This window comes from Oxyura jamaicensis, chromosome Z (genome assembly GCF_011077185.1).
Source record: "Oxyura jamaicensis isolate SHBP4307 breed ruddy duck chromosome Z, BPBGC_Ojam_1.0, whole genome shotgun sequence".
Classification (NCBI taxonomy): Eukaryota; Metazoa; Chordata; class Aves; order Anseriformes; family Anatidae; genus Oxyura; species Oxyura jamaicensis.
In genome coordinates, this window is record NC_048926.1 from 81,099,794 (window position 1) to 81,124,428 (window position 24,635).

General features: G+C 37.0%; 1 protein-coding gene across 7 annotated transcripts in view; it reads right to left on the reverse strand.

Annotated features, from left to right (window-relative positions):
• Window positions 1-24,635, reverse strand: part of KIAA0825 (KIAA0825 ortholog) — a 252,687-nt gene that overhangs the window by 146,386 nt on the left and 81,666 nt on the right. For all 7 annotated transcript variants that reach the window (XM_035310864.1, XM_035310865.1, XM_035310863.1 and 4 more), the window contains 6 exons: window positions 23,205-23,432; window positions 21,941-22,206; window positions 20,476-20,626; window positions 15,211-15,401; window positions 12,988-13,170; window positions 905-1,015 (listed from right to left, as the gene is read on the reverse strand). In XM_035310864.1, the coding sequence (XP_035166755.1) occupies window positions 905-1,015; window positions 12,988-13,170; window positions 15,211-15,401; window positions 20,476-20,626; window positions 21,941-22,206; window positions 23,205-23,432 (1,130 nt within the window). The remainder of the gene's footprint in view (window positions 1-904; window positions 1,016-12,987; window positions 13,171-15,210; window positions 15,402-20,475; window positions 20,627-21,940; window positions 22,207-23,204; window positions 23,433-24,635) is intronic.

Here is a 24,635-nt window from a genome sequence, read left to right on the forward strand (position 1 = left end):
CTGACATGAAATTAGGGGTGAGGGGTGCAAAGAATACAGAATGTTCTGCACCGCATGGGGTAAAATCATAGGGAAGATACTGTGATTAGGAAGATACAAGGTAGGAGGTCAAAAACTGACAGCATGTTGGACTTCAGTAGGTCACCTCTCAAGTGATAACATACTTCCCTAAAAAATAAAAATACTTTCTCAGAAAACATAAAAACAACTCACAAAAACAGCTTTTCATAAAAATGGAAAGTGAAAATCTCTCGGGAAATAATTTTTGAAGAGGAGGAGGAGGTGAAGGGGTTAGGAGAGGATCTATGCTGGTGTGGGAGTGCTTCAGGTTCAAAATTAGAAAGGGAATGACAGCACAGCTGGTAGCATATGTCTCATATGTAACTTGTCATTATATGCAGTGACACAGAAAAAGAAATTAAGCTTTTGCCTCTAATCATGCAGTAATCTCCCAAAAAATCAACTACGATCAAGCAGCATATATTTGATGTGTTATTTATATATCAGACCCTTTTAAAACCAGCAATCAGAAACAGAAAGACATACATTCTTTATCTCCCCTTTAATTATAAGTCTTTGAGAACTGCACCTGTGCTGAACTACATTATTGTCAAGAGCTATATACTCTAATTAAAGCAAGAAAACCTTAAATACAATTCAAATATCAAACATAATGAATATACGGGCAAAAAACTACACAGTACACTGACTGCTTTCCATGTGACCTTTCTTATAAATTCTTAACTTTGAAGACTAGGAGAATCTGTAACAAATATCCAAAAATGCTTCTATATTGTTTCATCAGAATGTTAATTAGCCATGTATCCACATATAATCTTTTATAAACTATTTGATTAATGCTGACTATCTGGTAGTTTTATTAAAATCAATTTTTGTTACTCACTTCAGTAAGGACGGAAAGGATGATGGTATGCAAAATAACCAGTGTAATGGGTGATAAAAGTCTTTGGAAATAACTTGAGGAAGATGTTCTCCAGAATGGTTCAGAAAAGTCCTGAAAAAGAAAAGAATAGAAATGAAACAGGAAGGGAAGGGAAGGGAAGGGAAGGGAAGGGAAGGGAAGGGAAGGGAAGGGAAGGGAAGGGAAAGGAAAGAGAAAAATTTCCGATTCACATGGGACACTGAAAATCCTTTTGAATCAATAATACAAATATATATCAACAGAAGACGGAGAATCCTTTATGATAACTAGCACTACATATATGTGTGCATACATGTAACAGCATATTTACTGATCTTATTTGATGCTACGTCATTCTCTTTTTGTTTTCACTGTTTGTAGCTCAGTATCTAGCACTTTCAGTAGAGTTAAAGCAATTGTCATCATATATTTAGTCTCATATAGCAAGTTTTCACACTATATTTTCAAATGCATTGAATAAGCAAATTGCTCTTCAGCCATTTTTTCATATTGCTCTTTGTTTTTTGCACCATACATGCGTCATACTATCAATATATCAGTATCATAAACATAAGTAAAATATCTTTTGAAACTATAATGGTTATCTTTTGCATTAACATCCAAGTAGAAATAGACTTTGGATGGAACTGGAAAAAAAATGAATCAGAATACTTAGATTTCCTTCACTAGCTTGTAAGATAGAATATCTGGTGGAAATATCTGCTGTATTTTTTTTTTTTTTTTTTTTTAAATAAGGACTGCTGAAGAATCAGATAAGCTAGTTTTGTGTCACTCCTCCTCCATTACTTCTCTTACCTAAAGGCTGTGACAGGCAAAAATCACGTTCAGCAAACTGATAACAAAAATTAACTATTCTTATTTGTTACTGTTGTTATTTGATTATAAAAACACATATGTAATTGTAAGGACAGACATGATATAATTAATATTTGACTTAAATTACTATTTAAGAATTAAAAAATACAAGAATAAAAATTAATAAGTGTGTTAGCGTTTGTACAACTCTGTAGCAACTACTGTGAAATAAACTGTGATAGAAATGGATGTCCCCTGGTCTCATCTTTTTTTACTCTCATTTACAATAAGTGAAATTTCTGCAGAAGGGATGTCATCCCTTATATCCACCCTCCATTAATCATTATCAATTATCACTCTTTCTGCAACTCACTTTTTGAATTACTTGGCTGTGAATCTTTCATTTTACTAACTTGCCTTCTCTAAAGCTTGCTTCTTTATGTATCACGGCTTGTATCAGTTACGTTGTGGAACAATTGGTGGAGGTGACTTATTGAAACTAAAGGTACGTCCACATCTTAAGAGAAGGTTCAACACTGAGGATACTTTCAGGGTGAGACGTGGTAGATACGCAAGGGGTCTGTTCCACAATAGTCCCCCTGGCAACATAACCTGCAGGCTTAAATATTGGCAACACCAGGGGAGCTTGGTGTGTGGAATCTAAGAGAAATAGCACTGCAGGGATGGTGAGTTTGATGGTACTATGAGACTGACAGACTGCATAGCCAGCCCTGAGCCAAACTGATCACAAAATCACGTCCTCTGGTGAACTTTATTCATTATAAGTTCATTACAAGGACAAAATACACCTCCATCCCAAAGGCTACATGCCTCCAAGGTGCAAACACACCTCACTGAGCATGTGCTCTGAATTTCTCTGAGCCTGTAACTTTAAAGAAAAAGCAAGACAATTTTATACCAATCATAATGAAGATCAACTCAAGCTCCACCTAAAAGCAGGAACATAGTGAAAAAAAGGCTCAAGAGAGGAAAGATGTTAGATGGTTTTTAAAGTTGTTTAATGTTGTGGGACAACATCGCAGACAAGTCAGGAGGACATCACTGACTTTTGAGGTCAGCTGACGGTCTGTACCTCTCTTCCCCCCCCCATACGGATGCCTCCTGAACTCTTGGTTATACCTAGTGCTTCCCCAAGAAACCTAACATTCTCTATACAGTCGTTTCATAAGCTAACTTGTATGTAGCTGGTTGTGTTAGTCATATTCTTGGTATTTGCACGTACTTTGCAGACAGCGTCTTTATCACCAGCAATCCAAAAGAACCTGTCCTCCTGTAGCTTCATTAAACTTTACCAGTTGTTAATCTGCTAAACTGAAGGTGTGTTGTGCTATGTGTGCGTTTGTGATTGTGATAATTTGGTATATTGGACATTAGCGTTGAATATGGCATCACTCAGAATCCAAGCCCAGACACCCCCGGACCCTCTGGTATCTGGTATCTGTTACTCTTTAACACAGCTAACACAAGAAAGGTAACTAACTTTAAAAATGCCAGTTCTGGACTCTAGAACTGGCTTTTTAGTATATTTGCTTTACTTTCTGGAGAGATTCAGTTTTATTCCCAATTTTCAGTAAGAATTCTTTCTGTTGCAGTAAGAGTTGAAGGACATTTAAAATATCTAAGGAAGAAAGATGAGGTTTTTCTCAGGACAGGAGAAGCTTTTTATATGACATAAAAAGAGTCACTGTCACAACATAGAAACAGTGAGAGTAGATTTAAACACTTAAAACTGGAGATAGAATGGAAACCAATTGGAATACAGTCTCAAAGATTTCCTTACCTAAAATGTAAAATTTCCTTTTTATTATAGGGTGCTGTATCACAGTGGCATTGACAGTATTTGTGTTTTGTCATTTTATTATTTAAAATTACTTTTAAACTTTTTTTTTTTTTTTTTTTTTTTTCACAGTGGTATATCAGTAATTTAGAAGTACAGCTACAATGTCTGTAAGGACACAGTTTGCCTATATGACTGCAGATGGAAGAAAATTACACTCTGCTTAAGGAAGACAGGTGTAGAGCTTCTGAACTCCTCCAAAAGATAGGGTGAATAATTTGGAAATTACTGATCAGTCAAAGCTAGTAGAGACAATGTATTACAGACTTTTAGAATGATCTTAAGTAAGCAAATCTGAGCAGAATGGTAAGCATATCGTAAATTTGTACACTTTGTGAATTCATGAAAAATTAAGGCTGAGATCATAATGTAGATAAAAGGAGTACTTAAACAGAAAAATAATTATTTTAAAAATGGTAACTTCAACAGTCTGAGAAAATTCAAGAAGAAAAAAAAAAAGTTATTGTCTCTCATCCCCTGAAATATTTCTCTTAATCTAGCAAAGGACAGAGCCAACTTTCTACAAGAAAGAATGATAGATACAGATTGGGTGGCTATCAAAAAAAAAAGGAAAGGGAAAGGAAAAGGGTTAAGGGAAAGGGAAAAGAAAGGGAAAGGGAAAGGGAAAGGGAAAGGGAAAGGGAAAGGGAAAGGGAAAGGGAAAGGGAAAGGAAAAAGAAAAGGAAAAGGAAAAGAAAAAAAGAGCACATCTTGTCTACAGATAGTATATGAACTGTTTTAGACATTTCTGGCTAATGCTGGTTGTTAAATAAGGTGTCTTAGCTGTCTCCTGATGACAAGCACGGGGCATACATTTGGCCTTTAAGGCTTAGAGCAAAACCTCTTTGCAAATTTTGAAACTGACATGGAGAAAATGTGATGGTTTTAAAAAATGACTTAAATTTTACTACCCTCAAATACTATGAAAAGTGAAGTGTCTAATGATAAGAAAACGGCGCGAGCAGTACTCAGTGTCCACTGCTCGTTATGTAATTCTTACCAGAACATAAGGCGAAACCAACCCTCTGCCAGACAGTTTAATTGAACTACTCTTCTGACAGAAGTATAATAATAGGTAGTAGGAAATTTGTTTTGACTACAAGATATGTTAAAGTAGCTGCTTATAGTCTCAAAACAGTGGATAGCGTCTGTGAAAGTATTTAATACCACAGCAAGATTCCAAGATACGGTTTTATCCTTCTGTAGACTGTGACAAGGTGAGAATTGATCTGGTAAATATCAGTGCAGATGTGAAATAATGAAATGCCAACAAGATGTATCCTAATGGTATTTCCTTGTAGGCTTTGAATAATTTAGCCCTTTATACAGAAGAAACAGGACTAACAAGTGACTCATAAATTAAGGTTAAGAGAAATATCTTCAGTTTTTAAAATTTTTACCCGATAGACAGCAATTTTACCAAAGAATCTCTAAATTCTTCTCTCAGAATTCAAGTCATTGGCCTGATTTCTTGTTGATAAAACAAGACATAATAGTTTGTATTAAAAATCTCCTACTCAGTACAAAAGACTAAGGAATATAATATATGTAATAACATATAACACATTCTACAAGCAGCTGGCAGAAGTCGTGTGATCACCAGCCCTTGTTCTCATGGGGGACTTTAACTTCCCAGACATATGCTGGAAGTACAAAGCAGCCCTGAGGAAGCAGTCCAGGAGGTTCCTGGAGTGCACGGAAGACATCTTCCTGACTCAGCTGTTAATGAGCCTACCAGAGGGAGTACCCCGCTAGACCTGCTGTTCATGAACAGAGAAGGACTGGTGGGAGATGCGGTGGTAGGGAGCTGTCATGGGTGACCATGACATGGTGGAGTTTCCTGTTCTTGGTGAAGTCAGGAGGGGGGTCGGTAACACTGCTACCTTGGACTTCTGGAGGGCAGACTTTGAATTGTTCAGGACACTGGTAGGGAGGGTCCCTTGGGAGTCAGTCCTCAAGGGCAGAAGGGTCCAGGAAGGCTGGATACTCCTCAAGAAGGAGGGGCTCCTTCAAGGCGCTCCTTCGAGGCGCAGGAGCAGGCTGTCCGTGTGCTGTAAGATGAGCCATCAGGGAAGACTGTGGCTGAACAGGGACCACTTTCTGAGCGTTCAGGAGAAAAAGAGGGTTTATGTCTGGTGGAATAAGGGGCAGGAACTCGGGGAGAGTAGAAGGAGGTTCCCAGCATATGCAGAGAAAAAATCAGGAAGGCTAAAGCCCAGCAGAAACTCAACCTGGCCATTATGGTTAAGGATAACAAAAAATGTTTTTACAAACATATTAACAGTAAGAGGAGGGCCAAGGAGAATCTCCATCCTTTACTGGATGTGGAGGGGAACATGACTATTGAGGGTACAGAAAAGAGGTTCTTAAAGCCTTCTTTGCATCTGTCTTTACTAGTCATGCCACTTATCCTCAGGGTACTCAGCCTCCCGACCTGGAAGTCTGGGATGAGGAGCAGAAGAAAATCCCCAGAGTTCAGGTGGAAACAGTTGGAGACCTGCTTCTCAAGTCCATGGGGCCAGATGGGATCCCCCCGAGGGTGCTGAGGGAGTTGGTGGATGTAAGTGCTGGGCCACTTTCCATCATCTATCAGTGGTCATGGTCCTCTTTTTTTTTCAGAGATTCGGGTCAGCAGCAAGAAAGCAGTAACACCTGGTAGGTTTTGAGAGCACATTCAGGAGGACACTTGTTAAACTGCTTCCTCGAAACCTGGACTGAACTGTACAGTCAAGATGCACCTTTACGGATGACTGTAAACTGGATGGAGTAGGTATGGGAGTTAACAAACAGCAGTGATGAATCAAAGATGAGAGGACCAGCAGAAAACTCACGGAGTTCACTGAGGTAAAGTGCATCTTTACTAATGTAATGATGAGGTAAAGTGCTCCAGCAACAGAACAATAATAACCTAGGCTGGGAACTGATTACCACCCTTACAGAAGAACCTGGGTTTTATGGCCTGTACCATGTTGAATATGAGGCCACAGTGTAGTCTCATTAGAAATAGCACAAACCATACACTGGGCTGCATTAGGAGGAGTATGACAAGCAGACCAAAGAACGTAATTCTCTTCATCTACTTGACACCAGTTAAGCCAGATGAAAGAGGTAGATGATGTCATTGTGAGACCTCTCTCAATTATTTTTTAAGGATCTTGGGAATATGGAGAGGTCCCACTTGACTAGAAGATGGCAAATACTGTCCCAGTTCTCAAGAAGGGCAAGAAAGAAGACCCTGGAAATTACCGGCCTCTCAGTCTCACTGGTAAAATTAAAGACAATTCTGGGAGTTACTGAAAAAACACTTGAAAGACAATGCACATCGGTGATAACCAACACCAGTTCACAAGTGGCACCATTGTTCTTAACTAACTTAATTTCCTTTAACAACAAAATTACCCATCTAGTTGACCAAGGGAAACCAATAGATGTAATTTTTGGATTTCAGCACAGCTTTTAATACCATCTCTCACATGTATTCTTGTGCACAAATGTTCAGCACACAGCTAGACAAATACTTAATTGAACAACTGGCTGATGGGTTGGGCTCAAAGGGTTACAACAACGGGGTTACAGCAGGCTGGCAGCTGGTCACAGGTAAGGCTCCCCAGGGATCCATTTTGGTGCCAGTTCTCCTTCATGTTTTTATAAATGATCTGGATACAGGACTCAAATGCATACTAAGTTTGCAGATGATACTAAATTAGGAGGAGCTGTTAACTTGCTTGAGGGTGTAGAGGCCTTGCAGTGAGGTCACAGAATCATAGAACATCCTGAGTGTGAAGGGACCCACAAGAATCAACAAGTCCAACTCCTGGCTCTACACCAGACCACCCAAAATCAAACCATATTTCTGAGAGCATTGTCCAAATGCTTCTTGAGCTCTGACAGGCTTGACCACTGTCATGGCCACTGAGAGAATCGATCAGTGTCTACCCCTCCACTCCCCCTTGTGAGGAAGCTATGGTCCACCATGAAGCAGCCCCTCAGACTCCTCTAGGCTGAAAAAAGCAAGTGACTTCAGACACTATCCATACATCTTGCCTTCTAGACCTTTCACCATCTTTGTAGCCTTCCTTTGGACAATCTCTAGTAGTTTTATGTCCTTATACTGTAGCACCCAAAGCTGCACACAGTACTCGAGGTGAGGCCACACCAGTGCAGAGCAGAGCAGGACAATCACTCCACTCAGCCATGCTGTGTCCAATACACCCCAGGATTTGATTAGCCCTTTTGGCTGCTAGGACACATGGTTGACTCATGTTCAGCTTGCCTTTGTCTATAACCCCTAGATCAGTTCTGTGGGGCTGCTCTAAAGCCTCTCATTCGTAGTCTGTATGTACAGCCAGGGTTGTCCCCATCCCAGGTGCAGAATCCTAAAAGTGCTCAAGGCCAGGATGGATGGAGCTTTGACTAACATGACTTAGCTCAAGGTATCCCACCCCGTGACATGTGAGTGAGGGCTAAAAACTGATGATGACCCAAGATTCACAGGTGAATCTTGCACACTTTTCATACAGAAAAGACACTAAGTGACAGCAGGAAGCACAAGGTCTGATCTGAGAATTAGGAGAGAGAAACCATCTGCCAGAATCAGTTTATTTAAATTAAGTATATTATTAATTTTTCAGCACCCCTACTATTTTTGCTGCATTTGAACTACATAATAAAGGTTCTTGAATAATTCTAATTCCCTAGAAGTAACAGCCAACACCACATCTCTAGTAAGCTGGAAACTAGCCAGTACTATTATTAGTAAACTCCTGAAACACAACGGTCTGTCATCAACACTTTTATGATTACACAGGACTTTCTTAAGCAGTCTAAAGTTTAATTTAAAACTATCCCCTGCAGGGAAAACTTGTGGTACAAATAGAGAGCATGATAGATTTAATAGCAAAATCTTTACTTCACTTCCAGTTAATTTTACCGAAGTTTTCCAAGGTATAGAATGAACAAAACAGATGGAAATTTTGATTATACAGCTGTAATTCTAAAGAGAACTGATGAAGGATTAATATTCCTTTAAAATCATGCATAACCTCTAAATTCGTTATTGATAGATTCTTAATGTGATGAACTACATATAGCTCAGTAACTAACGAACCTAGAAATTCAACATAAAACTTGGTATATGAAAGCACTACCAATTGGATATAGTCATCTGAGAAACTAATCTGGTAAACCTGTTTTTTCTTTGTAATCTAAAATATAATTAGTGGGTTAGGTTACCTGACAAATATTGGTTGTAATGAAACATGCAATAAAAAAGAACTGTTTTGATATAGAGTCTCAAAGGGTTTTGAAAACAAAAGTGCTGAATACACAGTTCATAAAATGTATCCCTTTTAACTCAGAGAAAAACCATGCATCATCTCTCTAACAATGCTTTTCAGTTTTAATGTTATTTTTATAAACATATAACAAAATATGACATTTTTTATATTCTTCTTAAGCAAAATTTGTCAGCTTTGTTTGCAATTTGCAGAGGACTTTGTATAACTGCTACATCCTGTACATGTCAAGTTTTTGATATTTAGAAAACCAGATTAGTATCCTGAAACTTAGATGCATAAGTAATCTTGATGATCTATATGACCAAGTAGTAAATCTGTACAATTCTCAGACATACATATAGTCTGGTTTTGGGGTGGTCCTGCTCAGACCCAGAATTTAGACTTTATGATCCTTGTGGAACCCTTCCAGTTCAGGATATTCGATGATTCTATGATTTTACATAAAATACAAAATACTTTCACTCTCTCCATTGGCACTTTACACTGGAACTCAGTGAGTTCCGAGCTTAGTACACAGATTTTATCATTCCAGGTATACATAAATCTGTAAACAACATTACAGTTATTAGTGGAGGAGACTGGAATACCTAAAAGGGACAGAATACTTATTTTAGTCGATAGATGTAAGTGCTTTCACAAAGGAAAGGTGACATGTTAAAACTGACAGTAGAAGTAGTTAGTTACTGCTACCACAATGTCCATTGCTGCCCACCTTAGTTTTGCCACAGCAGAATTACTTAGTTTGCTCATGAGGCACCCTCTTAATTGCTATCTACGTAAGCTTGAGTTATATAAGATCACACACCCACTTACAATCCACTTTTGCATGTTCCACAAATCCCATAAATATTGAAATGAGACCACATATGGCAATAAATATGCAGTTCAAGAAACTTACATGAAGAACTCCACCTTCCTATTTGTACCACTAATAATACTAAGAATATTCTTATTTAGAATAATAAAATAAAAAACAGAATAGGTTTTGACTTTTTTCATTTTTAATATACAAATTTGAGAGTTCTTTTTGTATTTTCTCTTATTTTCTCTTAAATTCTCTTAGAATTTACTTCTGATTTTTTAGCACCAAAAACAATGGAAGACTCAGATCTAACTTCAGTGCAAGTAATGTATCTTAGTTTGCATTAGTGAATTTGAAGACATAATTTTTATAAAGATGGGAGTTTTGTACTCTTTCTCTTAAAAAAAAAAAAATAATTAAAATTTCTAACACTTGCTAGTCATGTAACCAGATAATAATTTCAAAGAATCATAGAATCAAAGAATATCCCAAGTTGGAAGGGACCCATAAAGATCATCAAGTCCAACTCCTGGCACCGCACAGGTCTACCCAAAAGTTTACACCATGTGACTAAGTGCACAGTGCAAACGCTTCTTAAATTCAGACAGGCTTTAGTGCAGTGACTTCTTCCCTGGGGAGCCTGTTCCAGTGTGCGAACACCCTCTCAGTGAAGAACCTCCTCCTGATGTCCAGCCTAAACCTCCCCCGCCTCAGCTTAACCCCGTTCCCACAGGTCCTATCACTGGTGATTACGGAGAACAGGTCACCCGCCTCTCCACTCCCCCTCGCGAGGAAGTTTTAGACCGCGATGAGGCCCCCCTCAGCCTCCTCTTCTCCAGGCTGAACAGGCCCAGTGACCTCAGCCACTCTTCATACGTCATCCCCTCCAGGCCCGTCACCATCTTTGTTGCCCTCCTCTGGACACTCTCCAACAGTTTCATGTCCTTTTTGTACTGTGGTGCCCAGAACTGCACACAGTGCTCGAGGTGAGGCCGCAGAGTAGAGCGGGACAATCACTTCCCCTGACTGACTAGCAATGCCGTGCTTGATGCACCCCAGGACACGGTTGGCCCTTCCGGCTGCCAGGGCACACTGCTGGCTCATTTTCAACTTGCTGTCAGCCATGACCCCCAGATCCCTCTCTGCAGGGCTGCTCTCCAGCACCTCATCACCCAGTCTGTACGTACAGCCAGGGTTGCCCCATCCCCGTTGCAGGACCCACCACTTGCTCTTGTTAAACTTCATGTGGTTGGTGATCGCCCAGCTCTCCAACCTGTCCAGATCTCCCTGCAAGGCCTTTCCACCCTCATCCAAGTCCACAACTCCTCCAAGTTTGGTGTCATTGGCAAATTTGCTCAAAATACATTCTAGTCCTACATCTAATCATTTATAAAAACATGGAAGAGGACTGGCCCTGAAATGGAGCCTTGAGGGACCCCACTAGTGACCATTCACCAGCCCGATGTGGCCCCATTTACCACAACCCTTTGAGCCCTGCCCGTCAGCCAATTGCTCACCCATTGGATGATGTTTTTGTCTAGTTGTATGCTGGACATTTTGTCCAGTAGGATCCTATGAAAAAACATTTCCAAGGCTTTGCTGAAGTCCAAAAAGATCATATCAGCTGGTTTCCCTTGGTCAACTAGATGGGTGATCTTATCATAAAAGGAAATCAAATGTGTTAGGCAGGCCCTACCCCTCATGAACCCATGCTGGCTGCGACCAATGACTGCATTGTCCCCCAGGTGCACTTCAATAACTTCAAGGATCATCTTCTCCATAATTTTTCCAGGCACGGACGTGAGACTGACAGGCCTGTAATTGACAGGGTCTTCTTTCTTACCCTTCTTGAAAATTGCCAGCCTCCAGTCTACCGGGACCTCTCCAGATTCCCAAGATCATTGAAAAATAATTGAGAGAGGTCCCACGATGACGTCAGCCAGCTCTTTAAGCACCCTGGGATGAATTCCATCCGGACCCATGGACTTGTATGGATCCAGGTGCAGCAGCAAATCCCGCACATGTTCAGAGTTGGTTGGGAGTTTGTCATTCCCAGCGTCACGGTCCTCCAGCTCAGGGCACCCTGGGTTCTGAAGCCATCATCAGCGTTGAAGACAGAGGCGAAGAAAGCATTAAACATCTCTGCTTTGCCTGTGTCATTGTCTGTGAGGTGACCTTCCCGATCAAGCAGTGGACCTATGTTTTCTTTGGTTCTCCTTTTTCTCTTCACATATCTAAAAAAAACTTTTTTATTGTCTCCCTCAGCCATGGCCAGCTTCAACTCTAGCTGGGCTTTCGCCACATGAATTTTCTCCCTACAAACACGAACAGCATCCCTGTATTCCTTCCTCATTGTCTGACCCTTCTTCCAGCAGCCATATACTTTCTTTTTCCACCTAAGCTCCAGTAGAAGATCCCTAGTCAGCCAGGTCAGCCTGCTGCCACGCCTGCCTTACTTCCAATGTTTTGGAATTGCCTGATCTTGTGCTTTTAGGAGGCAGTGCTTAAAGACTGACCAGCACTGATGGACGCCAATGCCTTCAAAAGCATTTTCCCAGGGGACCTTGCTGACTAGTTCCCTGAGCAGCCTGAAGTCTGCTTTCCCCATATCCTTTGCTGATGTTTTGGTGGCAGTTTTCCTTCTGTCACCATAAATTCTAAACTCAACCACTTCATGGTCACTATGGCCGAGACAGCCGCCAATTGCCATGTCTCCCACAAGACCCTCTCTGTTCTCCAGCAACAGATCTAGGAGGGCACCTTTCCTAGTTAGCTCCCTTAGCACCTTCACCAAGAAGTTATCATCTAGGTGCTTTATGAACCTCTGGAACTTGCTCGTGTCAGCCGTGTGGTGATCCCAGTTGATGTCTGGCAAGTTGAAATCCCCCATAAGGACAAGGGGAGTTGATCTAGAGGCATCTCTTAGTTCTGCAAAGAATAATTCATCGGCGTTGTTGTCCTGGCCAGGTGGTCTGTAATAGACTCCCACAATGACATTCAGTAAATTATCTTTAAATTCTAGTACTCATAGAATTATTATGGGATGACAGCAGAACATTCTAGTTTACCTTGAAGAGGTTAATCCAAAGCTAATAAAATCCCAGTAGTCTTTACTGGTCTTTAAGCAAGATCATTTGGTTCAAGACCAAATCAAGAAACATTCAAAGGTTATGAAATTGTTTCAACAATGTGCATTGCACTTGTATTTCAGCACAATTATTCATCTTGAGAATACGTCAGCTTAAGTTCAATACCTATTTTATCTCAAATTGAATGTTTATTTCATACTCACTCATACAAATTCTTCAGTGGAGAAGTTAAAATAGCTAGCACAGAGAGCAGATTATTGCAGTGGGTATGTATTTTATAGATCTTGAGATCTCTGTCTTCATGTGGATTCAGAAATTCATGTACTGAACTGCAAACTGACCACAGCATGTTTTCAGTGGACATCAAAATTGCTGCAATATCTATTCTGTAGGAAAGAAAAAGGGAAAGTAGTATTACGTAGGACATTAGGATAGTGGTAAATTTCAGTTAAAGAGTTCTCCTCTAACAACAAAAAATAGAAGAAAACAGAAGACTAGCAAAACACGGAAATGTCCTCTTTAAAAGGACAATGCCACTAGATGGGAACAACTTACCTTCAACACTACATCCAAATAAATTTAATTTAGTTTTCCTTATGATAACGCAATATTAGATTGTATATACTATTTTCAAATGCTACTAGAGGAAAAAAATAATGACAAGTGAACTAAATCTTCAGTTTGCAGAACTTGAACTGCCAGGCAACACATTATGATGTGGAACATTTCTGAATCAGTAATTAGTTACTTTGATATTGAACAGCAGAGTATCATGGGTAATTGGCCTAAACATTAGCAAAAACCCAAACTACAGCAACAAAATTTCACAAGAGGATGCTGACATACAAGAGATAGTAAATAGATAGATAACACAAAATATATGGCAGGCTTGAAGTAGGACTTCAAGAAGCACCTAAGTGCCTAAAAGCCAATGGGTACATATATGATTATCTGCATTTTAATGATTCCTCTTATTTTTGGAAAACCTGTGCAACCAGATGTGAACAGGGATTTGGCAATATTGTAGGTTTCTAACATCTCAAGGAACATTGAGAGAAAAGAAGCCCCCAAAGCACAGTACTATGTGTGTGTATATATATGTATATACATATATATATATATATAAAGAAAACCAGTGATAAAATGTATTAAATAATATTCATTATAAATTGCTTTTTCATTTGCATATGACTGGATAACTCAATTCATTTAGTGATAAATTCATGAATTACCTTATGCAAAACAGCCTATCTTCAAAAAAGACAATGCAAAAAGTAGAGTTTTATTCATTATTTGGAAGCAAACGATTATTTCTACATTCAAGGAATACTGTGTCAATACACATTCTTATATATCTGAGATATATTTTTTTTCCAGAATTTTTTTCCCCGAATTTGCATGAAACTATACCTGAAAATAAAGAAAGACCTACAACTGAAATTAAGGCAGAAATAAAGCATGTCAACATTGGCATACCCTGAATAACAGGTTGTGTTTTTTTTTTTTTTGCCCAGCTATATCAAGAATGTGAGCTTGTACAAATAAGTTAAACCTTCCATGACACTGTCTTTCTCTTCACAATACAACTTATGAAGGCAGCACATAATGCTTAGCTCACTGATCACACAGAACATCTCTGCTGAATGTCTTCCATCTCCTACAAATGACAACCTCTTTTAGTTTTTCACTCACGTGGCATATCACGTGGCATATCATGGAGCATATCACTTTCAACATTTAAACACAGACACGTATATTTATGTAGTAAAGAAGAGTAGCAAAGAGCAGGATGACAAATACACCAACTTATTCAATCTAATAAAACATTGGATAACAAGTGAATGGACAGAGATAGGATGAACTTCCACCTTGAAACACCTGTTTTAACATTTATTAAAAAGAGCCTCTGGGAAAGAGAAATCCCAACAAAGAGAACTTCCAACTTCCTGTTTCCAAAAATGACAGGAGAAGGAACAGCTTTCTGTGCTGCTGTCTTCATCCTGGTAAATATTTTGATGTGACCCAGAAGGTCTTTCACTTGAAAAGAAAAGAAATGAAAAAAACAGAGCACATGGAGTTTTCTTCATGAATAAATGGTTTGATTTCTTAGGATGCCAATTCTTTTCACATTTTTTAATTGCAGCACCACTCCTCGATCCACCCATGAAATTTTCAAAAAGTCAAGCAGTTTATATCACAATTTCATAAATACTTCTTTGATTCTGTGATCGTCAGTATACAACGTCCAAATATACTTAAATATACAAAATATATTGAATTAAAATGATCCTGAAAATATATGTTGTGTTTATACCCTCCCGCCCCCCCCCCATGTATATTAATATTTAACTTGAAGTAAAGCAATGTGTAGCAGAAAACTAAGATTTATGTATTTTACCCATAAAAATTATGTATGTAACTGTTACCTGATTTGTGGGGTTCTCTTGTAACTGGGACAGGCCTGCATATATCTGGAGGACAGCACGGCCAAAGATTGCTCTAGCACATCCGTAAGAATCTCCTGGGCTAACTTGGGAGGTAGAATGGTCCATAGGTCATGATGAAGAGCACAGCAGAAGTAATGCCACATCTGGACAGAGAATGAGCATCTCTCCCCCTAGCGAAACCAGCACACAGTAAATAGTAGAAAAACACCTTCCAAAATATCAATTTAGTTTCTGCGAGTCTAATTAATTCAACCTGAAAGGAAATAGCTGAAGAATTTCAACCACATGATGATCAAGAAATGGTCCTTGACAAGATGTGAAACATCTTTATTAGCAAAGAAACACTTGCTTCATTTCAGTTACAAACCTAGAATTCTGCCACCAAAGTAAACCACATGCATTTGCCCTTCTATATCCTTAACTAACCTACTCTCAAAGCCTATAGTGTTGTAAGTTCAGTTTAAAAACATATTCTATAGGCACGATAATACTCATATGAATTTGATACACCAGTTTCTTTATCCTCAACAGAAAATAGTTACTTAAATTACTTAAGCTTGTGTATTTTCCCACATTCATAATTATGACATAATATAACTATTATTATGAACCTTTGATTATGCATAGTGAGGATACAGTAAAAATTGGGAAAAAAAAAAAAAAGAGCAACTAAACTATTAATAAGAGGTTCAGAATTTATATATATATATGTATATATATATTTCATCTGATAATGTCATAATGTCAACTGATTTTAACAAAATATTTTCTGGAAAGGAAAATTGCTATTAATATTTCATCATCTACACAGAACAACTCCAAAACCAAAGAAAAATACAAACCAGTCAAAATCATAGTAGTCAATTCATAACATATTTAAGAAGAACAGATTTTAATTCAAATTCAAGTATTTCAACTAAGACCTGTTCAGAAAATAGCTCTAGAATGGGGCTGAATACATATAATAATAATAATAATAAATAAAAGTCCTGAACCTTCACCTCCCACATTGCAATGAAGTTGAGAAATATTTTAAGATTTTTTAAAATATTTCTGCATTATCAGATATAGAAAAATAAATAAATAAAAAAAACCCACGTTTTTTAAAACACTGTAAAGTTTGATAGACATTCTTCCCTAAAGAAAATAATCTGGCTTCTTTTTAAATACACCATGTAAGCAGATTGTTGGAAGTTGTCATTATTCCATGTTTCTCTGCCATTATATTTGAAGTGTAATTTATATTAAAAAGCAGCAAATTATGACAAAGTACTGAAGTACTTAACTTGTGACCACTGCCCTACTCATTAAATTTGTGATTGACATAGGCATCTCTACCATCTCATTAAGGGGGAGAAAAAAGAAGAAGAAGAAAAAGAAAAAAATCAAAACTACCAATTTTCCCATTTTCACTAATACAGAAAATAAAAATGTAATACAGGCAAGTTTCAAAGGTAAATTATATGCCTACTTTTCTTCACATGCAGAGCCAGTGACATTTTAGAACAGGTTCAAGTATGATCCAACAAAACCAGTCTTTCTGATACTTCGTACAATTAAGCACCAGCCGTGTCTTTGCACACAGGTAAAATAGGATCTTATATTGATCAAAAATGGATCAGAACGTACAGAAATCAGATTAAAATAATTTCCCATTTTTCTTACGTGATACAATCTTTAAAAATTATCAGAGGATATAATGAAACATCATTATAAGAAAGTACTAGTTTAATTCATTACTCTACTTATAATTTCGTAGGTTTGCATAACTCAAATCTTAATAATACATTTATGTGAGTGTGGATTTCTTAGATATAATATCATGACTACTCTTGAGATATATTCCTGTAGAATTTATCCAGAAAAAAAAAAAAGAAAAAAAAAAGAAAAAAAAAAAGCCTTAACGTCATCTTACAGACATTTTACTAACACCTCCCATACTTTGCAAAAACTTTTCTACTTGTACAGAACAAACATAGAAGCTGTAAAATAATTAGTCTGAATCCCTAATAGAAACTAATTCATTTTCATCATATCTTTGACACACAAAACTAAATCTAAAAAAAAATGAACACTTAACAACCAGATTTATAATTCTAACTGAACTTAATGATGTAGGGTATTTATTTTTAATAAGTAATTGAATTCCAGCTAATTTTATTTTTTAACTATAAACATGAATTACTTAATTTTCTTTGCTTTATTTAATTTATGGTGGTAAATTGAATAAAACTTTTTTACAACATTGTACCACCACTGCAGAAGCCACAGAGTTTCACTGAAGACTTAAATGGGCTTAATTCCCCTTTTCTAACCTGTTTGTTGTCATTTCTAGACAATTCCACGGGTAAACATCTGCTATTTTTGCAGACTTCATATAACACACAGATGTGAGCTTTTATTTAGCTTATATATCAGGAGACAAGCAGCTGTGCTTTATTACATAAGCCATGTTCAAATATTATCTTTGAACAGACAATTCTTTATTCTTTGTCTATTAGAAAACGTAGTTCCTAAAGCTACAGCAGATGTCTGTTACACTAAAAGATTAATTCCAAAATATAATCTGGAGAGCCGGCCCAGTGGCACAGTGGGTGTTCAGTGCACTCCTTCAAAGAGATACTGAACTCAGAGAGTTTCATTCCCTGGCAGCTTAGACTAAGTGCTGTACGCTCAGTTCAGATCTCACATTACCACAAAATCACTGCGTATATCTTTCAAAATCACTTATTAACTTTTTAAAAAATATACGATAAAATCACTGTCACCTCACAGTGATTAGAATCTGCGTGTTTAGAGATCTACATCTCTAATTATAATGGTTCTTTTGGCTTTGATTTTAATTCCAGTTACTGCTTAATGGACTAGGTGCACGTCAGAATGAGGACAAATGATCTGGTACTGAAATGGTTATAAGAGTGCAAATATATTTAAAAAGACATTATTCTTGTTTTAACAATGTAGAAAAGACGTAATGCTTTGTTTTATAGATTGTAATAACCATTTGCTACCAATGTTCTTCTCCTCAGATGTTACTGTTGTACAAATAAATACAGAATTGGATATGGAAACTGCAGCTCTGTGTAATCAAACACAGACACGGCCTCCCCTTCCTCCTTTCCCTTTGTCTTTCTCTCAGTGGTTTTCTCTTATTTCAGGATGATTTACAAATCAGGTAAGTCAAGCAGTTTTATTAGCCATCGTAGCACTAATGACTAGTTGGGAATGGGAAGGAAGGCCATCACATTCTTTAATACCACTTGAATGTCCTATATTATCAGGGAAAAGGAAGAATAAGCCCATGTGATTGCTGGAATGTAGGATAGCCATTTAGTTTGTTTATAAGCATGCTACACAAGACTGAGGGAAGAATGGTTTCTTCCTCTTTGCTTCTCCCCTACTTATGTAGTGAGAAGAAGTGTTAGTGGGAGAACACAGATTTTTTTTTTTTTTTTTTTTTTTTCCTTTATGAAATTGCATTCAGGATTTACAAACGATTACTGATTTTTTTATAGTCATAATGTTCAAAACTGGGGGACAGAAAAGAAAGGGTAACGAGGGTCCTGAGCTAAACTGCATTCAAGAGCTAGGCTACTCATGAGCTATGCAGAAGTACAGAGCCAAGTGCACCTTCCCCTTAAAGTAACAAGATCATGATGCTTTTTACAGCAAAGGATACACTGAGAAGGCAACAAGGCCCATGAACCTCTGCCTTGGACAAGGGCACAAGTGTGTCTCCAGTCTGACTTAAGAGGAAGAACCTCACACTTCCTATGAGTTTATATGTTGGAAGGAGCAATCTTTCACAGCTAGAAGCTTCTGTAACAAACAATAGGTCTTAAGCTATCCTGTTCTGCTCAGGATGCCTACAAGACCAACACAGAAGTCAACAGTTGCTCAGCATTATTCTTCCTGGTGGCATTCTTAGGAGATCTTTCAGGAAAAAGAGCAGGGAGATGTTTCTGACCTCAAGCCCTGCAAGTACACAGAGTCAAAACATCAGCTTTCCTCCTCCCTTCCTACACGTCAGTTCTGATCGGTACTGATAAAATTATTTAGCTAATTAATACTCTTTATTTTGTTGTTGTTGAGATGGCTATTTGTGACAATTAGCTTTCCTCCATTGTTAATAACTGTCCGGTGGGGTTTATTGGGTCAACAACAAACAGAGGCAGCACCATAGGAACTACAACCAAGACCAGACCTACATCAGTTGCCAAATGCTACTCAATTTATTTCTTATCAAACCAGTATATCTGGGCTCACATACAAACAAAAGCAAAGTGTTTATTTCATTATCCTTAAGGAATGTAAATTTGATGCCATTACTTATATTGAGGCCTGTTTAATCACCAGTACAGACTTCTGTCACTGACTCAGCAGCTTTACGTTACATCTGTAGAATACATATTTCACAGAGTTTTTTCTCTCATGTAAGAACTACAGAAAACATTTAAGAAAACTCCCCCGGTTCTCTCATACAGTAAATGAAATAAGGAAGGGCAGGACTTTGTCTTCAGGAGATCACAGTTATTATACTTCCACTTCATCCTTAAATTATGTGAAAAAAAATCAGGTAGTATACGTCTCTAATATCTTATACTTGGAAAAATAATTAGTAAATTATAATAATATATTCACTTGACCTTATTGTTTTTTCTTAGAACTATTAGAATTGTAGTTTAAGAGCACACCAACAACTGCAAAATGCAAGTGAAATGCCACCAGTTATTTCAGAAATATATAGCTGAGTGCTGAAGATAATTATATTGACCATCTTTACTTGTTACGTTACCTCACTCACAAAAGATAATAAATAAATAAATAAATAAATAAATTGAAAACAAACATCTAAGAATATTCAATCAGATTAAAGATTTCCAGGAAAAATATATATATATATATCTGTCTTGCCATTTTATATGTCACACTTTCTGCAAGAAGAAGAGTTAAAATGACAGTGATCTTTTTACTGAGTTCCATAAGGCATCTTGAACCTGGCACACAGTATTTTATTAAGCAAACAACATAAAATCTCTATTTTAATTACTTATATCACCTATAAATTACTACTTTTTCTTATATGATTTACACAGTCATTTGCCTGCAAAACCAGATACTTCAATTAATTCCAACAATCTTTATGTAAAATTAGGCTGATCTTATGCTTCTAATTAGTCAGAAAGCTGGCAACCAGTAAAACACATTTTGTAAGAAGTAGGAATAGTAAACTTAACTTCACACCTCATAAAAAGCTTTGCAGTCATCCCAATGGTGGCTCTCAGCATCCTGTAAAATGCTTGTAGCACAAACTCTGACGCAGTAGTTCGTAACTTGAAACTGGAGAACGTTGATGAATTCCTGATATTGTTGGACAGGCACTAGGAACAGGGGTCTGTTCAGAGAGAATGATCAAAGAAGCAAAGATTGAAAGGCCATGCAGTAGGAGGTAACAATCCCCAGTACTGCAAATGCTTTTGATTATTAGGAATCAATCATTCATTTCCTTTCAGTCCTGGAGTCTGAACCCAACATTCATTTTTGAAAAAATCTGGTCTGTTTCACAAGTTCTTTAAGTATATCTACGCTTCTATAATTCTCATTTAACCAAGTCACTTGGAAATATATTACTTTAACCTATTTTCTGAGATAAGAGTGCATGTGTCATTCAGTTACTGGGAGATTCTGTGTTGAAGCACAAATACACCAATGTTAAATGTGATAAAGAAAACAAACACAGAGTCTGGAGACTGTTTCTGGTAGGTAGGTATTCTGGGGACACATTTCAGAATACATGTAAGTAGAATGATTGAGCCATATTTTGACTCAGGCTTCCCCTTCATAAAGGCATACTTCATGAAGCAGAGGGTTAAAATCATGAGAGGGAAAGTAGCTGCACATTGTATATAACACTTTAGGAATCGTACATTCCTTCAAAATTGTTGTAGTTCAGGTGCTCCCCTCAAAAGGCCTAGTTTCTAATTTTAAATCACATATGGCCAAAACACATGGACCAATGAAGATATTCCTAGTATCCTAAGCCAAAAACAAACAAAAAACAAACAAACAACAACAACAAAAAAAACAGCTAATGTAATTATATTACCTTCCAGGTCAAATACTGTCAGATGTTACTGCTTTCCTAATTTTCAATGAAAATTGAAATGAAAATGCAATTTTCATTGAAATGAGAATGCATGAATGAAAAATAAATTCTAAACGTAGATTGGATATATTTGTTCACATTTCTGAACAAAGATGGTATAAGGAGAAACCATGGGAGTGTATGTTAATAAAGTTCTCTTGGATTGCTATGTGCCAAATTTGATTTTAAGCAAATTCAGCTATTGCAAAGGCCAGAAAAGAAAATTAAGGCTGTAGCCTTCTACTGATATGATTGCAAAGTACTTTCAGCTCTCTGGACAATGCCAGTTATTCAAGCTTCATAAAAAAATAAAAAAAAATATATAAAAAAATTGAACTGCAAATGAAATGCAAATTTTACACATAAATTATTTGTTTTGTAATGGTTGTTTTACATTATCAACAGCTTTGAGTCCGGTCTTTCCATAAATAAAGTACATGTAGTGCTTTTGCTAAAAAATACAATGCAATTTGGAAAACTATCGTCATACTGCGTCACTAAAATGGAGTGAAGTCCTATATTATTTACATTTGAATTAAATTATTACATGTCAAAGGGACTCACTTTTTGCTGTTTTCTCTCATTAAATTGCTATACATCGTAAAATGCTGAAAGACATAGATCGCTGTGGAAAGAGCAGCATACAAGTTTGGCAGAGGAGCCTTGGCGGGAACGTCTTTGCTTTTCTCCTCTAGTCTTGCCAGGACAGCTGTTGCTACTTTGCTGCAGGCCTCTACAAAGTTTGCTCTAATTTCCTGAAGAGAATCATCTCTGCATGCCAGAGCCAATGGAAGCAATGTGTCAAGTTCTTCCATGATGTCAGAACAAAACTGGGAGACATAAACGTGGCATCAAGTTATTTGTATTCTGACAGCATTGTTTAATTTATACACACTAGGGTCAGATTCTTGAATAATGAAATTGGCATAAAACATAAATATATTGAATAAGTTTTACAAACATTTCATTCTGTTGTATCGGGAGTAACATTTGTCTACAGTAAATGAATTATTACTTCATTCCTTCTTGCTTTAAAGCTGCAAAATATATATTGAGAAAATTAAAAAATTAAAACCATATTATGTTACTAATGCCTTTATTTTGTTTATGACTTCATTAGATGTAGACTCAAGGCATAAGGTTAATTCCTTGTTAAATAATATAATTTTCTAAACTAATTTATTTTGAAAAATATACATTTCTGAATACTGAATTTGAAAGAAAACTTGTCATCTGTTAGTAAGTTCATATACTGAGATCCCTAAAAATATTTCCCCAAAGTTTGCATTACTTTAAGCAAATATAAACAGTATTCCATATTTTCTAGAACAGTTGCAAATCTCACTAAATTCAAAAACTTGCAAACAAATATTCCCTTAGACAAACTATTTAATTAATTGTCATAAACGACCTTTATGTCAATTCAAAGAACTCTAACGTGGCCACATTATTGGTTATGCTAATTAGTTAAATGGCATGTCTAAGGATTTAAATACAGGAAATCCCTTCATAGTTATGCTTCAAAGCTTTCAGCATTTTCCCATCGAACAACTTGGTAACAGAGCAGACACTAATCAGAATGTTTTAGAACTTTTTGGATGAAAACAATAATGCCAGCAAAGTTTAAAAGTTAATTCTTTCAAGTATAGACTAGGGGCTATTGTATAAAGCTCTGCTCAGCCTCATGTTGTAATGCTTCTCACTTTCTTCTTAATTCCATTTATATAAGATATAGAATATTAATGGTACTGTAAGTACTTCAAAGTGTAGATGGCAAACAGCCTTGGCATTCTGTGTCTCCTCAAACTTCAGATCTTTTGATACCTGCCTTAGCAATTCGTTTTGGTTGCTCCTCCAGTTGGACTGCTCTGCAGGACTCCCTCATTTGCTGGTTGTTTACAAGACTCATTGCATAGCCTGCAGCTGAAGACTGCTCTTTCTGCTCATGTTGAAGAATTTTAGTTGAAAAATCCTCAATTGCTATTGTTATGCAGTGAGCCACAGAAGAAGACAGATCTTTAAACGCATTTCTCCAACCAAAATTCAGTAAAGGAGGCTGAAATACATAGTTTTATAAAATCAACCCAAATTCAGTATTGAAAGTTACTGTTGTTACTGTCTGAAATTTACTTAAATATCCATAACTAAATGACATTAGAGGACACTATAATCTTTTGAAATTAATTTGAATAGCACACAAGCCTTGAAATCATATTAAAAGCAATATATGCACTCAACAAAAATGAACAAACGAATAACAATATTAAATTTGTCATCAAGGTTTTAAGAAAATGAATATATAAAACCCCTTGATTAAACACAACTGTTTTTTATAAGACATACATCTCTAAATTATATATCATCTTTCATACACATTTAACAAAGCCAAATACTGTTATAACCTTTATCAATAGTTTAATAAGGAACCCAGCAATGGATACCATGTGATCATTCTTTTTTTTTTTTTTTTTTTTTCAAGGTAAAAACCAAAACTACTAACCATGAATATTAATAATAAAGAAGTTAGAAAAGCTGGTTTTAACACAGCCACACTGAATTTCACTCTTTAGAGATGCATGTAGCAGAGATCAAATTGTTTAAATGGAGATCCCTAGTTTTTACCCAAAGCTGGATTTTACCTCGGTTCATATTCATTCCCTGTCTTCTCTAGACAGAGACTTCTGAAGTTATCTAAAGTGTTAATGGTGGCACAGAAGACAGAGTGAGATGTAGTTACTTTTCCACTATTCTTGGTTTGCATGGTTCATGTAACTTACAGCAGACTTCATGCTTACCAGGAGTGACCAACTGAGAATTGCACCACTGTAAGAGAAATATTTCAGTGGTGTAAGATGTAAAGATCCCCACTATGAGGACATTGTAGGAGAAAAGAGGAGCATTCCTAACAAGCTGTAGTTACAAAATTAAACGGAAAGACAATGAAAGGCCACAAAACAAAGGGGCTTGCACTTCCAGCTTTACACCAATTTAGAAGCTGCTTTCTCCTTCCATGCCCCTTCCCCAGTCCCAATGCTCAACTCCAGAGAGCACAGAGACAGCCTACCCAGATACCCATTTCTGTAATTCTCCTTATTGTAATGTCTCCTTCTCATTTTTACTAATTTATTTATTGTCCCTGTGATCTTGGGTCAAGTACATCTCAATCCTGAGAAAATGTTCTTTGTAATCTATACGATACAGGAACACCTTCCCCACAAACGGATTAAAAGCACATTTCAAAAAGCCATTTCAGCGTTAA